We start from the raw sequence: 18,472 nt of genomic DNA on the forward strand, positions 1-18,472 counted from the left end.
GGATCTTCTCTCATTTAAACCTCTATTCAACTGCACTGGCTCTCATGTCCGTCTCACTGATACAAGATAGTGAGCTAAAGACAAAGACAATGATAACATTAAGGAAGAGGTGTGTGTGTGTGTGTGTGTGTGTGTGTGTGTGTGTGTGTGTGTGTGTGTGTGTGTGTGTGTATGTGTACAGTGTGTTCCTCTACTGGTTTCTCTGAAGTGTGTTGTTTTATACCTTGTGTGTCGGCGTTCTCCGTCTTCTTTCCTGAATCCTTTTTGAACATCCTTTTCAGCTGCAGGAAGCACACACATACATATAAATATCAAATGGGTTTTACAACAGAAAGCACAGTTACATTTTCACCTAAACACACATGAACCGATAGCAAATTTTATCCACACCTTTCTGGCCACAGGGTCTTCAGGCAGGACAGGGGCACCCTCGGGTCCCTCACAGGTGATGCGTGTGGCGTCCCCCTTGGCGGGAAAGACATAGAGGGCCCTCTCTCCCAGCTGCCTCTGGGTGTGGTCGTAGTAGCCCAGACGTCTCACCCTAAACCCAACCAGGAGAATAGCATTAGACCACAAGGAACAACACACAGTAACAGTTTCTTCTGTTATTCAGACCTCTACTCAAACTGAACCCAACACTGAGAATATAGGGGAATACCTGAAACAAAAGTATACTGCAGCTGTCTAATAAATTAAAATTCTTAAAGCTGCAAGAAAACAAAACTTAAAGCCATGATAAAACTAAATCTCACAACTATGAATAGAGGAGGGTATGCCTAAATAAGGACTGAGATTTTTACTGACCTGCAGAGATTCTCCTGTGTGATGGCGGAGGGAGGTGGATAGACGCTGTCAGAGCCTTTGGGGGAGTAGCTCTTGGTGATCCACGTGACCTTCAGTTCTACCACCTTTACCTGAGGGGAACACAATGACACCACAGTGTATCAACAAGAGAAGAGCTGTGCACACAGCAGTCCATCAAATTTACTAAGAGTTTCATGTATTCATTGTCTCCCTCCATCTGTGTGTCCACGCTCTACAAGTCAGAACAGTAGCACTTAATAAGTCTAAACTGATTTTGTTATCCTGATATCACTGTAGTGATTTTAATCCTTCTGTGTCATTTGCAAAAACAATGAACAGACACCAGTGTACAAATACACAAATAGGGAAAAAAGGACAAAATATACAACACACTAATTTTACGTGGTCACAGTTCTGATTGGCCATGCACCAATTGTTTGGATGAGTCTTTAAAGTGGGATATGTAGGCCATTCACATTCTGCACGTCAATAGCATCGAACAGTCTCCTTAGTAGTATTGACTCTCACATTTATTCATTATGGAAATTCTTCCAGTGCGGCTAGAAGAGATGAAAACTCAATACAATGAATAGATGCTCTGAAATTGGTTGTTCTACACAAATAAATGATGGTGTAAATAGAGTGCGATATATCATTGTCATCTTGTTGTCTTACCTCTTCTACCACCACCCTGAACTTGCACTTCCTGCTGAGGACAGGTTTGACCCCTGACAGCCACTGTACATTAGAGAAGACTTTAGCCGGACCGATGAGGACCTGGCCTGGATAGAAACCATACGCCTCATCGAAGAACAGACCCTGGAAAGCAGCACAGTAACAAGCTTTTAACAAAAAATAATAACTAAACATTTCACTTGATAACAGGTCCTTCAAAAAACTATGAACCTATGTGATTCAATGCAGCATATACATTTTTATGTTGCACTTCTGTTAATTATTGTTTAGAAAATCCAAATAGAAAACTAATATTTGTATATATTTAATGCTAATAAGTCTGTATAACATACTGTATGTATAACACTTTGTATAATACCTTGAAATCAAAGTCATTTTTATTATTGTTAGTTTTAGTCACACTGGACAGCTGGACTTAAACCTAAAAATAAGTACTATAGATGAATAAAATGTATCCCAGCAGAACAATTATTAACAGCTTCTATCAGACAACTCATCTCCACCAAGTCGCAGTGATCTGACTTGCAGCAGCAGAAGAGATTTCAAACAGAGAGTTTACCTGAAGTGAAAGATAAGAGCTTGTGGCTACGTACCGAATCACTGACATGTGGACAGACGTCGTAAAGCTTGGCACCGTCCTCCACACTCATGGAGCACCTGCAGGGAGACACAGAGACACAGACAGCCGGTTGAAATCCAGTGATGAACATGTGCCAGCATGCGGCAGACTAACACATGGTCACAGTGCACGTTTTATAATCTCACACACACACACACAGTCTACCTGGCTCCATTGGAGAGCTTGAGGATGATGTGATTAGTCAGGTCGTACACTTTCCCCAGCCAGAAGTCATAGGCAATGTAGTCGCCATACATGAAAGACTTGAGAACACAATCACAAGAGGACAATGATCAGTTTTACATTTTTATCAAACATCAACAATCATTAAAACAATAACTTTTCTCCAAACCAAGCATTTAGTTTCATCCGAGGCTGATCACCTGATTGCTTTATAACACTTTGAACATTTCCCAATAAAAAATATATATGTATTTACATATGCACTAGATTTTTCCAGTGAAGCAACTAGAAATGACAGGTTTGTCAAATAAAGCACTGCCACACTTGTTACTCATTGGTTTCAAAATAAAATGTTGGTCTCTTACCCAGATGTGCTGCAGGTCTTTGCTGTTAACTGGATACAGAACACAATTTGTTCCCACTAGTTTCACTGCACACTCGATGTTAATGTTGGTCACAATACCACACTGGTTGTCCTGTAATGCAACAAACACAGGCTCAGCAACGTGTCATCATTATCTGCATTATTATATCCTGTCCATCAACAGACACTTTAAGGTATCGTTTGGAAACTATTAATTATTTGGTAAACAACACTTTGATCCATAAGAAAATTAAAATGTCATCAGTTTTTATTCACATTGAGCGGTTGCACTGTGTTAACACAAAGCCTCCATTTAGTCCTCTGTTAGCATGAACCTGCAGTTGTATTCCAGTCATGTCTGATGCAGCAAAAGGAACGGAGCGGCGAACAGTGACATGACTGACAATGGGAGAGAGATGATTGAAAAAGAGGTAAGGTAACAAGACAAAAGGAAAAGGTGAAGTGAAAAAAGAGGAGTCAGAGACAAAGAAAAGATGCAGACTGAGGACTTCACTTACATTGGAATGGTTCCGTCGTACAATATCTCTGATGACAATAGATCGATCTTCAAGCTTCAGCTGTAAAAGAAAAAATGAAGAAACTTTAGATTTGCTGAATGACTTCACCTTCAAGACGTCCTACACCAACACAAGCTGCTGTCACTGAAACTGGATCATCATTTCTTATTATGGCCCTCACTGCAGATCAGTGACCTGGTGCTGAACTGCTCACACTCAGTCCATGACGATATAACTGATTGGATTTGTCACACCCTTGTCAGAGCCATGAGGGCTGCGACATGCACAGTCAGCAGAGCCAAGATGTCCCCCGAGAGGAGATGAAATGGTTGTCGTCTAAACAGAGACACATTTCACTGAGCTGGCCAGCATGAATCCAGCAGCATGATGACCACTGAAGATGTCAAACACATTTCCACGATTAATAATTCATCAAAATGGATCCTAAAAATAGGACCTGGAAAAGCAGACTGAGGGACAGATGAATCCAAAACCTGTATTGATCAAGATTTACAAGCCCAGAGAGAGAACGAGGGCAGAGAGCTGTTGAGCTAAACTTGGCAAAAGCTCCGCTCGCTGAAGAAAAAAATGTGTTCCTGTGAGCAAAGTTTCACTGCATCACACTATGCCTGATAGCAACTGTTCAGACTGAAGACACAGAATTAAAAAAACAGAACTGAAACATGCACAGGCCTGCATGAGTGTCGTCCATCTGTATATAGAGATGGACGACACATCTTCACTTCCCCGTAATGTCCAGAAATGAGGCCAGAGGACCCAGGATACGAACACTGCCATCTTATATCAATACCTCATTTGGAGCCAGAGTGCATATTGAAGATATTTAACTATTTAGAGCAGTGTCGGTCTGTCGGATTGACTGCTGCATCACACTGCCTTCTGGCAACAATCCTGTCAACACCTGCAGCCTTGTGTTCTCATTACTAAGGAATTGGGAGCTGTGTTATATTTTCATGCAGCTCTGTAGTCTGTCTGAATTGGGCAGATGAGGAAATGCACCTGCATGTGAAGCATAAAGGCTAATAATCGACATAATACAAAATCATTCCAGTTCCATTAGTTTCTTTAAAAGTTTGAAATATGAACTTCCTGACATTTTCTAAAACTTTCAACCACTTATCATCATCTCGTCTTCATCAATTTGTTCTGTGTCCGAAGTCAATACTTAGGTTTCACACTGAACTAGTAATTAAGCTTCAGGGTCTATTAAAGCAAACAATATGTTGTACATTAGCACTGTCCTGAGTTGGCATCCAAAACCATCAACTACATGATACACGAAGGCTCACACCCTATCAGTCATGGGAAAGAGAGATCGATAAAGATCAACTCTTTTTTCTAGATCCACTTCCAAATTCAATGGGCTCATCATTGGGCCATATCCCAGCCCACACATTTTCAAACAGACACAAATAAATAAAATCATTATTGTAATAATAAAAATGCAATAAAACAGTAACCTCCTCAGTGGAGGCAACCATTACAGTGATCCTGCTGATCTCAGCACTTATCTGTATAAGTTATATAATATGATGTACAACAAAGGAAGGTGTAGACAATACTGAATCCCATCACTAACACATTTATATTGAGTCTAGTTTACTTGAACTAATTAAATTTAATAAAGTGAAAGGGGAAGATTTTCACACTACAGTGTTGATTCTCTCATGCTGAATCAGGCACAAAACAGAGCCGTGACGTTAGGTTGTACAGATCTACTAAACAAAAAGTGGTGAGGTCCGCAGCTCTACTGAAAGTCACCCAGCATTCACACCAATATATCATCCATTTACTTTTCAGCATAAATTACTAATGATATTATTTCCTAACAGCCTCTCTGTCATCAACTTGTATTGTCTTCACTGCTGAGTGACGATCTTACCCAAGAATGTACAGGCAATCAAAGTCACAGGAGCACGGAGATCAATCATTGAACGGGAAGGTAAATCATGATGTTCTTATATAGCGTTTCCAACCTCTGCAATATCAATATCAATTTATGGTGTTTGAAAGACATGTTCCCTGATTAACTAAACTTTAAACAGCTATAATATTATGAATTAAGGCAGCTGATTGATGTGGGTTAAACATGTTCATTAACTGATCCCCCCCTGTATTACCTTGATTAATGAGATTAACTTGATTTGCAGCTTGGTTTCATTACTTTGTCTTTACACAAATTGTAAAGACTTGACTCTCTTCAGCACTTTGCTTTAGTCAAATTAAGTAATAAATTACATTTAAAACTCATTTCTACCAACAGATAAGAAAAATAAATAATGGTTGATGTTTAATTATATGAAAAAGATTGACTATGATATCTTCACTCAGGAGCAGCTCCAGAGCATCAACACAGGACAAGAGAAAAGCCTGTTCCAAACAGGCAGTTTTCAACGAGCACTGCACTAGTAGCAAAAAAGAAAATTGTCAAGAAGAGTGTTTACAAGAATCTACCTGTAGGAGGCCCAACCTCTACACTGTGAGCTACAGCACAAGCTGTTCTATTGGCAGAGCACTCACAGCTCAGGGGCCGCCAGAGCCTCTGAGTTTGGGCAGAGACATATGGAGGTAGAGGAGGAGAAAGTAAATAGGAGTAAAGAGATTGAAGAAATTAAAAACATGGGGCCTGCTGCCGACTAAGTAATGACTGGAGAGGAGAGGAGACACTTTCAATAAAATGTCTCTAAAGTTGGGAAAAGTGGAGGAGCACATGTTGGCAGACTGCGGGGCAGCTGATGATTCAATCTTAAAATCAGGAATGATAAAGCAGTATGAGGGGGGAAGTTTTAGTTTTAGCTGGTCGAGCTGTTATCATAGATTTGAACTGTGCTGTCACATCCATCCAAGCACAGTCTGGACTTTATAGAGAAGGAAATATGTTACCATACTTCACAAACAATCACAAAACAAACAGCAGGAGCCTCCAAAAGGTCGGTCTCAAACTGCTTTACGGACGGTAAAAATATTATGGACCATAGCACAAGAGCACATACCACCAGCACAAATTAGTGCCAACACGTGGTAGTCTGTGGTAACCTGAGCTAGAGCGATGTAGATAGAGGTGCAACACTGGCAAGACAGCACATAAAAACAGAAAGAAAAACTCCTCTACAGACAGAGGGAAAGGAGTCAATCACCTTTCTTTGCATGTTTTACCAAATGTGTGAAAACGATAAGAGAAAGTTCCATAAAGGCATATAAACTCTTGAAATGAGACTGTGTGAAGACATCCCATTATAGGAGTGATGGACCTGTGAGCACATTGTCACACACTCTCTCCCACACACACAGGTCACTGGCAGCTTCTGCTTTGCCTCACTGTAACCCTACTCCACTGAATTCTAGAAGAGGAAGAGTGTATGTACGATCGATGAGTCGCCATGTTCCCTTGTAATCTATTAAACAGCAGCCTGTCTGCTCCCCATGTCTCTACTGCTGGGGGTTAGTGCACGTACGCACACGTGCACACACACATCTCTTCATTAATATTCTCTCAGTGCATCATGCTGCAGTGCAGTACATGGGCAGATTTCTTCACCAGATCATAAACATTGTTTAAAATCAATATATAAATACAACATTAAGACACATTAGATAACAGCTATATTACTGAGGACCTCAACAGGACCTCTCAAAACAGCTGTTAGTGGTTGATTGACAATGGCCTTGCTGGCTAATATTGTGCAATTTTAATTTCTCATGTAGAGATGATGGATATCTTGTAATTGTGTGATGTAAATTACTAATTCTGCTACAGAGCAGCAAGTCTCTGCAGTGGGTGTGATTCCTCTCCAGGAAGAGAGGAGCAAGCAGAGAATGCTGCTATCCCACAAACCATAGTGATGAAAAAAGCAGGATTTTCCAGCTTCTATTACAGTTTTCTTCATAGTGGGAGGGATTTCTTTGGCATGTCAGCAGTCTAATGTGCTGCTTGAACAGAGGACTGAGACTGACTGACAACCCTTAAATTTCCAGTGCAGTCTTTTCTTTGGTTTGATCCAATTTGGGATCTACAGCACAATTAGAAACTTGGCTATTTAAATTCCTACATGTGGGTACTTTTTACCCTGCTCTTTGCTTTGCATTATTAACAGTAAGCTATCGTGAACATTTTTTAATTTTCCTGCTCCCTAAAGGAATCTGTAATTTATAAGTGAAAAGTAATCAGTGGATTTGTCTCTGGCATTTGCAATACGTTATGTGGATCCTTCCATAGCAGAGACGGCTACTGCCACTAATGAATTGTCTCAGCAGTCCGGGAAGAAACCAGCTTCAGTTGAGTATTTACTGCTCGTTTATGTTTCCTCACTTTACTTTCATTTTGGAATGAAGATTGTCTAAACGTTAATGATTACGCAAAAACTGCCCAAGCGATTTTGTTGAAACTAGGTGAAAGGAGGAGGTAAGGGCTGAGGAAGGAACCATTAACTTGTGGAGAAGATTCTCACTTCTTTGCAGGATGCAGTTTTTTTTGTGAATTTCTTGATGATCTGGATTTTGAGTAACAAAGTAAGTATTTTGTGTGGGTTACTGTAGGGTAACAAATATTACTATACCATAGCGAGGATATTTTGCCTGTGTTTAACATAAGCAGATGGCAGAACATTTCTGTGTACATGGTTTATGTATCTGATCATAATACATGTATTTGCAACATGGTGATAAAATGGCCGATAAGCCTTGGCGGAGGAATGCTATCTCTGTGGGACCTTATTTTTTGGTTTTGGTGACTAAACTAATTGATACAACTCAAGCTGAGGAAGCATCTGCCATCTTGGTAGATAATGATGAGAGCCCTGAATAGGGTGTTTACATGCCAGATATTAAGGCTTCTCAATAGGGGATTATCTAACCAGGATAAGGCAATATCTGTGTTTGTTATGTGAATCACTCGTTCAGGGGGAATTTACACATTTGTGCAAAGGCTTTGGTAAAGAAGATTGTTTTTAACCTGTGAGAGCACCCTAGTGACCTTTGATACCTTTGACTTGGGCTCTTTGATTCACAGAAAAGGGGACATTTGAGTTTTTACAGTCTGCAAAAGAAGCAGCCGCTTGTCAAATGGTAGGAGGCTTCTTCATGTTACTCACATACAAGGCACATTGAAACAAAGATCTGTCAAACACATGCACAGACTTTATAGCTGCAGATATTTATGCAATTTCAAAACACATTGAGTTGTAGACACGTGCACTCTATACACAGTACATCCCTCATTAAAACAGGACTCAAACACTTCCTCATCCGCATGCATCCTCCGTCACACGTACCCACCGCATTACTGCAAACACAAACTGCACAATGATGAGAGAACTAGACGGCTCGAGTACAACAAAGCAGCTGACTGTTGCTATGGCTCATGTAGTGATGATGAGAAGAGTGGCGGTGAGGTGGTGGTGCGCGAGGAGTCAGACAACAAAAGAAAAAGACCTGCCTATTTGCACACATAGATACAAGAGTGTCTGTGTCTATTTGTGTGCGGTGATGGAAGACAATCTTTGCTGCTTCTCCATTCAAGGTGCAGTGGTAGAAGGGGCCGGACTGATGACAAGAATCGATAGAGGACGGTATTTGGTTGGATTTCCCGGCCTAATTAACACAAGTCATTATTCAGGTGCTGTACGAGGAGGAGGAGGAGGAGGAAGAGAAGGAGACACTGCAGAGGACTGCAGCTCAGGGCCACGCCTGTTCTCCATACTGATAGTTCACTACGCCAGGCTCTCTCATTCTGGTTTCTGTCTTTTTCTCATTATCTTCATTTCAGTACCAACAATCCTTCAGATTGTTGGTACTGAAATGAAGATAATGAGAAACAGAAGTCAAATGGATTCAGATGTAACGGGTGCAATACTAGGTTTTCTCGACTCAAACACACATGCCTGTACTCAATGTTCATCCTATGCGATATTCCACTCGCAGATCTGTCCAGTGCAGTCATGACGACAGAGCCACGCCCTGCACCTCAGCCTTCAACCTCTCACAAATCAGCTTTCTGCTGAGCCACTAGAGCTTTGGGGAAATTAAATCTACGGTATTCTTCTTTTTTTTCTCTCCTAGGGGAGAACAGACTAATTCTTTTCTAAAAAGGACTGGGCGAGATGTATATGGTGCGAGCCATTAATTGCCCGGTCTACTTCACAGAGATTTGAATCTAATTTAACTTAGACACTCTTAATCCTGAAACTCTCCAGCCAAGAGGGGGTGATTACTCATTCAGGAACTACTGGTTGTTTAAATCCTTTTTCAGTAGCTTAATAGTGAAATAATATTAATTAACAATTATTATTAATTGATATAAGAAAAGGGATGACAGACAGTATTTGTTTTGGATGAAAATGTGGAATTCACAAATTGTTTGTATTGCACTGCAGTTATATCCCTTTGGCAACCAGTGCAGTTTCTGTCTTCAACATTTCCCCCCCCCAGATTCATGGAAGACGACTGTGACCTTTGACCGCTGAAATAGAACCAGATCTTCTGAGTCCAAATTAATGTTTGTACCAAAATTTAAGACATTTTCTCGAGGCACTTTGAAATATCACTTTCACAATAATGGGATGGCGACAACCCCGAAAAACATAATGCATCCGGCCAAAGGCTGTGGCCCACATAGAGGCAACCAAAGTCTGGGATACGCCTCCTGGTCCGGATCCGCATCAAAAGGTAGTGGTTCCCCCCTGACCCATGTTACATCCTTCTTTTTATCGTTATCAGTACAGCAGTTTATGTGTAATCCTGCTAACAGACAATTGTGGAGGTAAAAATTTCCAAAACCACTTCAGAACAATGCACCTCACTGCTTTTCATCGGTGTAGTCATCCGCTAAATGTGGTGATATATACTGTTACAAAATCAATACTCATTTACAAAACTGTCAAGAGTGGGTGTGCTTCGGTTTACCCACCTGCTTCTCTTTTAATGGTGCTGCACACTGCACTCCCTGAATAAAATGTCTACGCGACTTCATATATCATTTTAGTTCTATTTTTAGTTATAAAACATATGAAAGGACTTTCCTGATATTGTTTCTTACTACACAGCCTTTTTATATAAATATTAAAAAATTATTGCAATAAATCAACTGAGGTAGATTTCCTTTAATGTGGGGAAGCAAAAAATTAAATAAAAAAAATCAATATCAAGTCCTTGGAGCCCTGGTTGATATGGCGATAAACAAGTGAAGCATCAATCCTCACACCATGACACTTTGTTCTAGCTGCTGCAGGACGGTCTGACTGAAGGCTATTGATTGGGATGCTTAAGGGTGTGTACGGCTCTATTAAAAAGAATGCAGGCACATGGCCTTTTACCCATTGAGACCATGGGGGAAGGTCAACGGAAGTAATAGCACAAGGTGTATATGACTGAACAGTTGCCTTACTGTGTAGTTTGAGGGACGGTGAACCAAAAGTCATAAACAAGCAGAATATGGAATGTAGAGAAGATGCAGTCACAAAGAGGCTGAGAATATAAGATGGAGAAAAGGGGAAGGAAATACATATACTTAAGAGGGGCAATCATGAAAATGAAGAAACAGTAGGAACAAGTGAGGGGAGAAAATGGTAAGAGGGTGCATTGAGAGGAAGACAGGGTGTAACAGGAATAAATGAAGGAGAGTTGCACAAGGAGATAGCAATCAGAAACCCAGAAAAAGTGGGAGATAGAGACAGATCGCGGGGAGACAGAGAGGCAAGAAGCAAAAGCAAAAATAGACTAGCAGAGAAAAAACAGCAGAGAGAGAGAGACAGAGACTATCTCCCAACTGGGCAGGGCCAACACTGCAGAGGAAAAAGGGTGGATGAAAAGATGAGAGGGAGAGAGAGAGAAGAGCTGCAAGGAGAGATGACTAGTGGGATGGGTGCAGGCTCCAGCAGCTAAGTCACTTCAGAGTCTGTCTATTCCTCTGTGTGTGTGTGGTCTATACAGAGAGAGGATGAAATAAGATCCATTATCTCAGGGCAGGAACAGAACGACCATCCAGTCATGAGTAAGAGGTTTACGGGATGGGTTCGGAGGAGAGGAGACTGTGGGGGGCAGGGTGAAAAGATGAAGCAGGGTAAGAGGAGTGACACGACAGTGGTGGCGGAGGAGAAGGGATGGAGGCAAAGGTGGAGCTTGCTGTGGAGAAAGAAAGCGAGCAGAGAGGAGGGAGCAGAGAGAAGGAACAGAGGGATAAGAAAAAGGGAAGATAGAGGTTAAATAGAGGAGCACACAGGGGTTAAAAGAGGAGGAGAGAAAAGCAGTCATGTGATGTCCATGTCGTATCAGATTTACAGGAAATAGAAGATGCTGACATCATCCTCCAAGTGGTACGAGTGGAAATACATTGCGCTGGATTTGTTTAATGTCAGATGTGCATCAATGAAAAACACACATTTAATCAAGACACGGCCACCCCATAAAGATCACTGACTTTTAGGCCAAGAAAATTGGCCTCCACATGAACAAGTGCGAAATCATGCATTTAAAAGCATATTTGAGCGAAACAGCCGTTCCAGAAGAAAAGATTCCTGTTGGTTTTCTCCAGTGACATTTTCGAAAATCCTTATAAAAAGGTCGACCAGCTTCGAGATGAATCATGACCATTAAACAAGAGGCAGAGGTACAAGGTACTACGCATCCCATTGCAGATTATCCTATTCCAATGACTTCCATCGCACTTCAGTGATTTTCAACCATTGTAGAGTTTTCATCATCTCTCAAAAAAATACAACGCTGAATGATCCAATCTTGGCAGACATGATTTTCAGCAGGAGCAAACTTTGCTGTTCTCTTAGGAATCTTCTGTCGTTCCATCCAGGGACTAGCCAGTGAAAACAGAGTGTTGATTGGTTGGTTTCACACAAAAGCCAGACGGACAAACCAATCTCCTAAATGTGTGAGGGTGGCAACAGATGACATGTGTGCCACTCTCTTTTCATGAGCTCATAACTCCTGTAAATCATGACACTGGGTTTTATTATTGCTGAATCTAGAAATGTTGATTAAGGCAGGCATAAGTGTCCTTTAATTCTAGAGTACTAACTTAGAACAATGCCTCGAGGCCCTTATATTTTGGACAGGGTTACTTTAATGACGATGATGATTTTTAGCTGCAAAAAAAAATGTTGATCTGTTTGGTACAAAAGGACATTAACCAACCTTTACGGTCTGGAAAGGTTGGACTTACCAATGCATGAACAAGAGTGAGGAACATGAACATATTTCAGGGGAAAGAAAGCAAGAGTAATTTGATATCCCAAGAAGGGAGGGAGGATAACGGAAAAATAGGATCCCGGAGATGACAAGTACACAGAGAGCACACCAGTTTCACAGCTTGTCACATTTCACACTTGGCTAAGAAGTCAATTTCACTCTAAAAGCCCAGAGAGGAAAGACTAAAAGGCCAAAACATGCATTTCCTCTTGCATCTTTCCGCTGCCGCGCCTCTTCCCCCACCCGCTGAGCGGAATCATCACCTCATCACAGTCGACAATGACACAATCTCAGCTGCCTATGAGAGGGCAGAGCGTGCAATAAGAGGAAGCAAGGAATCGGGCGACATGGGTGCAACAGAGTCACCCTCACATTTAGTAGCAAATGTGTCTGATTGAGTAGCAGAGGTGGAATAACTGTGGACAATTTAAAACTATATGCAAAACTCAGTAGAGCGCATACCTCCAATGAGGCCTAACAGTGTCCTTCAATTAATACAAGACTTATGGCTATACATTAAGTTTCTCAGCTACACATTGGTGGTAGTTACAGGTTTCTATCCCTATATGTTACTTTATCATATACACTATATGAAACCACATTTAAATCCACTAGAACCAGATTTACACTTAATCAATACAAACCCCCTGAATAAGTCTGACATTTTTTCATCAAGATCATACATATTTCATATGGAATCAACAAAGATGTAAAATTTCAAGATTTGCCCCTATCTAAAATTGAGTGGGTTCGTTCCTGACCAATAGCACACCCTTTCACCAAATGTCATGATAATCTGTCCAGTAGTTATTGTATAATCCTGCTAAAAAACAAACAGATGAAAACATAACCTTAAGTGAAAGTAAATGTTTCATTAAACTTATGAAATGCATGACTAAATCATCAAGTATATGAATCAACTGCTGAAATATATAATTTGTTATGATCAATGGACATCAATGACTGAATTAGAACCATCAAAATGAATGCAATTAGTGCATGGTTGTTGAATTTCACTGTTTGTGTGGATAAAGGATGTTAGCAGGGATCTAGTCAGTGCGTTTCTGTACTGAAACAGCAAAGAGGAGTCTCAGTTTGCCTTCTCTTGCTAGTCAACTTTAAGTGAGCATGTCAAAACAACACAAGAATTATTACTTCTATTATAAAAAAAACTGTGACTTCTTAAAGTTTGAATGAATGTTGTACACCAGATGAAGTCAAACAGTCTGCAGGCAGAAAGTGTCGCAACATACAAGAGCTGCCAACCAGGAACTAAAATAAGACCTGTGTGTGCACGTGTGTGTGTGCGCGCGTGTGTGTGTGTGAAAATACAAGTTAATGTCTTTCCCTCAATTATAGTTGCCTGAGCTTTCCCTGCAGTCAAAAAGCGTTGTTATACAGCAGCTGGTGTTGAGCAATGTTTGCATTAATAATCCATTTCTAATGTGAGGACATCAGTCATGATTGTACAACAGCAATGCAGCACTGGAGCTGGTTCTCCTGTTTTTAGAGGCCAGGTTTAGCTGCTCAGTGGTGACAAAATTAAATGCCTAGTGCCTCTGAAGTGTGCTGGTGTGTTTGTGTTGTATGTATATTCCTGGGCCTGCCTGGCACCTGCACAACCCATAACTAAGGCTATGTGTAGCAAAGCGCAGTTGGACGGGCCTTGGCAATGACCACATGTCCCAGATTACACCAACGTCTGCCAGTTTACCTTGAGCACCTGCAGAGCGATGTATGAAATCAATCAACCTTATCTGAGGGCGTCGACGCTGCAGAATGTTCAGTTTCAAATATCTAATCGTGACCGTTTTCATCCCGGGAATTCCACCGATTTTTTTTCCTCCACCACAATTATTTTAGTAAAGCACCTGACAATAAATTTGAATTCTAATCAGATTGCGACGTGGGATGTAGCAGGTTTACACAAGAAAACACAAGAGCAGTGTGAATATTCGAAAGAGAATGGTGTGCAGATCCACTCTCACACAATAAAAGGCTTAGCTGCTAAGTTAATTAGAACTTGCAGACTAAGGAAACAGAAATCATTAATGTGATCGCTCTAGTCTGCTCTTAGGTAACTGCTGTAGCCAGTGCACAATGCTGACAACCACTTCAAACCATAAACACACCAACTGTTCATCTAAAAGCTCATCTGGGTGAGAATATAGGGGAATGGAGACAAATTATGCATTTAGTCTTTGAAATCTTGTTCTTAAGATGCTTCTTTTGATCAATTTGATTCCTCCATCTATGGATATTAAATGCATTAATCAAATCAGCTAAAATTGTTTTGAAGAGCCAAGGCCTGGATTTGAATAACAAACATTTCTGTGATCATACTTGCAGGATGTATGATGGAGGATGCTGGAATAAATCTGTGTATTGAAGTATCTTGAACATTTATGCAGCAGTCAAACCTTTTTGGACAAAAGAGGTTGTATTCTGTGGGTCAATGGGGGTGTGACCAGAGGTCTGTAGTTGGAAGGATGGGGGTAGGGGGCAGACATGTCCGGACTGACAGATGGGAGTCACCCTGCCGCCAGAGCACTCAGCAACTGCAGTGTTCTCCCATTTTTTTCCTCTTGTATTTAGAGCTATATTTTGACAGTCTCAAACATATTATCAGTAAGTCAAGTGAGGCAAACAATGTGCAGAGCAGAACGGACATTTTCACTTTTACTGAATGACTTCACACACAGATTTTGCTCCAGTGTCGATAAGATAAAAAGCCATAGATTGATGGATGACATATGGCATCATGCTTTTCCATGGTAAGGACAGTGGGGGAGTAACACAATAATGCACAACATATCTGCTACTGCAGCTGTTAAGAAACCACAGCAGCCGTTTCATCTCTCATCACTGTTCTGTTCTGACTGTTTTATTGAACTGTACATAAAGCTTCCCTAACTAACTGGTTGGTTTCAAGGTCCAACTATGGACCAGGACAAAGATAAATGCAGTAAAACCACAGGAGCCTCCTACTCACTTCATAAAACATTGATGTGGTTAAACAGACAATAAAACCATATGAGAATCAAAAGTTCAACTCTCCAGCTCCTCTCCTCTTGTTGTTACTGAACAATGTGACATGGCTACCAGCTGTGATGATCTTTCCCCCAAACACTGACAGTTGGATCAATAGCCTGCAAGTGGAATTTACTAAACCAAAAAAGAGAGCACATACCTTCGCTAATGCTCAATAGTCCCCTTAAATTAAAATCAAGCTGTACCACATTGCAAACAACAAACCTAAATATTATGAATTCTTCCCTGACCCCTAACACATCTTTCCAAGTTGCGTGGTGATCCATCTTGTTGTTTTTGTGTAATCTAGGTTACAATCAAACATACAAACCAACCAAGAAACGAACAGGGGTGAAAACATAACCTCCTTGGTGGAGGTAGTCAGTCTGGTGGTTGCTGCATTGAGGAATGTGCTGCTTCAGGAGTACAAACCAGATTGCACTGAACCAGCAGCAAAACTCAGATTTCCCTCTAAGACAACAAGCCATAGAGGACTGGGAATTTTAAATGGATTAGAGAGCAGGAGGTGGGAATTTAGCATTTATATTACTGAGAGCCTGCACACATTAACAGCCAGCTGGTACTGAACTGTCTGCTGATCTCATTACCTCCTTTCCAATCAGGATTGTAGTCTCATTTCATTTTACATTCTCCTCCTGGTTTCAACATCAAGGTGATATTTAAATTGTTTTTTCCATCTTTACCACCCATTGTGCATTTCCTTCCCCTCCGTTCTCACTTCTCCTCCCTCATCTTTTGCTGCAGGGCAGTCGGCAGCAGTGGGTCTTGCTAGACCCACCCTCCCATCATTTAACCACACCAGCCTCCTCCTCCACCCCTACACTCCCATAGCATCAGAGCTTACCTTGACCCCTGTGACCTAACACAGCAGATTAGAACTGATGCATCATGTCATCACACCATATGTACCGGGTGTTTCCGCAAAGTACATTTAGGGACTTAACAGCTCTCCCACGGGTGTTTGAGTTACCCAGTAACTGATAGAAGCAGGGACATCTCAGGCTAAGACTCAACTGCTGCTGCCTTGGATTGTCCCACTGCTGCACCTCTGGGCTTGGATGGAAATTGTGTGTCAGTTGTGCTGCAGCATTGGGGCTCTCTGTGTGTTTGTAACTGACTGGTGACCGTGGCAGGCCCAGTGCAGGAATAGGCACAAGGTCTGTTAGTTGTTTTTTTAATGCTCACAGACGGTTAATGTTTTAATCTTTAAATGGATTTAGAATTTTAACCACAATGGCACTCAGAGAACAAATACCTCCATCCAGCCGCACAAAATGTCACACACTCCTAGATATTATGCCTCGAAGTGTGCCTGATGTTTTCATCAAGATCTCTGTATTATTTCATAAAAATTCAAAAAGAGAAGGAAAACTCCTATCTTGCCAGGTTAAAGAAAGTAAAAAAAGCAAGCATAGACCTGCACCAAGATGTAATGGCTTCTTCCTTGACCCACATCTTATCCTTCCATCAAGTTTTAAGGTAATCTGGCCAATAATTTTTGCAATGCTAACAAAGAGAAACGCTAATGAAAACATTACCCCCTTGTTATATTAGGTATAAATTATCATTAGTATAAGTATTAAGCAAATCAATATAACTCCAATAGAAATAATAAAACACTGAAACGAAAACAATAAAACAAAATCCTAAATTGAGGGGAAAAAATCTGATCGGCTGCCATAGCAACCAAAGCTCTGTGATGCACTGAAGTACAGAGAATCCTGTGCTACACAAGCTGCATGTTAAAGAGCACTTCATCAACACCTTCAGCTGCTACATGTCATGTCAGCCCACTTATGTAATGTTTAAGCTACTCTTAACTTAAAGGGATTTCTCCACATGATGCTGAAGGAACTGCATGTTCCTACCTGACTAACGTCTCTAATATGCATGAGTTCTTCATGTTTCAATTCTCTAGGAGATCCTTTACAGTGCCAGGTAGATGTATGGAGTCAGTGTGGAGTGGACAGCAGCATTAGTCCTTCTGATAACCTGCAGCGACTCTGAGTAGATTTAAAGTGAGTCAGGAAAAAAAAGTCACATTGTTCTCCAATCAATGACGAGGCAGAGGCAGCGTCTTCGTTCCTACGTGATCATGTCTCTATATCTTCCTATTAAAACACACAGAGGAGGCTCAGGCGGTTTCACACTAAAACCATCTCTGTCCACATGATTGTTTTGGCCCTGTATTAATTTAATCTCCGTCCACACCAACACAACTGAAACACGTGACCACTCACGTACGTACGTTCGTGCCGGTGTAAACAGGAAGGGAAGCACGTCCAGCTCAGGTCCTGCTGGGCACGGGAAATGTCTCGGATTGCGCAAATAATAACTTGTCTCCTATACATGTAAACAGTTGTATAACAAAGACAACAGGGTCAGCGATGATGTAACTGATTGTCCATGTTGCGTTCTACACTGGTAGTCGAGGCTGGAAGGGGGTCATGTGATAGGAGCCTGGTGAACCAGCAAACGCTACGTCGTGACCGAAAGGCTAAATCATCATTTCCAAACATCTCCGGTTCTGCCTGTAGACTCAAACGCTTACCCAGAGTTTTAAAACTAAAGAGGGGTCAACAGCATTTTCAAATTCAAGCGGCTCTAAAACTCAGGATCATGTGGATGTAGTCAGGCACTGAGCATTTTTTCATAGATTTTACGTAGCTCATGAGCTGCGGGTTTACTGCAAATCATGCGAGAGCTTTCTTAACATTGCGGATCTGATTTGCACTGACTTCAGCCCCATTTGGTCCAAAGGCTTTTGAAAATCCCAAAAATTACAAGTGGTCATAGTGTTAAGAGAGCCACTCGGTTCAGTTTCATTCTATTTCTAATTAGTTGTTATGAAAAACAATGTACGGGTGACACTTGTATGTTCATGAAGCCACCTGGTGTCACCTCCTGCTTAAAGCCAGACAAAACTCGGCTCGATTGTCATACAATACAAAGAAGCAATAAAACATTAGGATTTCATTGGACTCATAGTTTAGGATGGTTTATAATTTGCATCTCACGGCT

The 18,472-nt window shown here is 41.1% G+C and overlaps 1 protein-coding gene across 1 annotated transcript in view; it reads right to left on the reverse strand.

Annotated features, from left to right (window-relative positions):
• The window catches only part of ube2o (ubiquitin-conjugating enzyme E2O), a 34,957-nt gene that overhangs the window by 14,452 nt on the left and 2,033 nt on the right, over positions 1-18,472 (reverse strand). The window contains exons 2-9 of the mRNA XM_053419180.1: positions 3,185-3,244; positions 2,668-2,778; positions 2,285-2,382; positions 2,094-2,157; positions 1,480-1,623; positions 805-914; positions 391-541; positions 224-281 (exon numbers count right to left, since the gene is read on the reverse strand). Of these exons, the coding sequence (XP_053275155.1) occupies positions 224-281; positions 391-541; positions 805-914; positions 1,480-1,623; positions 2,094-2,157; positions 2,285-2,382; positions 2,668-2,778; positions 3,185-3,244 (796 nt within the window). The remainder of the gene's footprint in view (positions 1-223; positions 282-390; positions 542-804; positions 915-1,479; positions 1,624-2,093; positions 2,158-2,284; positions 2,383-2,667; positions 2,779-3,184; positions 3,245-18,472) is intronic.

Source organism: Pleuronectes platessa, chromosome 3, assembly GCF_947347685.1.
Source record: "Pleuronectes platessa chromosome 3, fPlePla1.1, whole genome shotgun sequence".
Lineage (NCBI taxonomy): Eukaryota > Metazoa > Chordata > Actinopteri > Pleuronectiformes > Pleuronectidae > Pleuronectes > Pleuronectes platessa.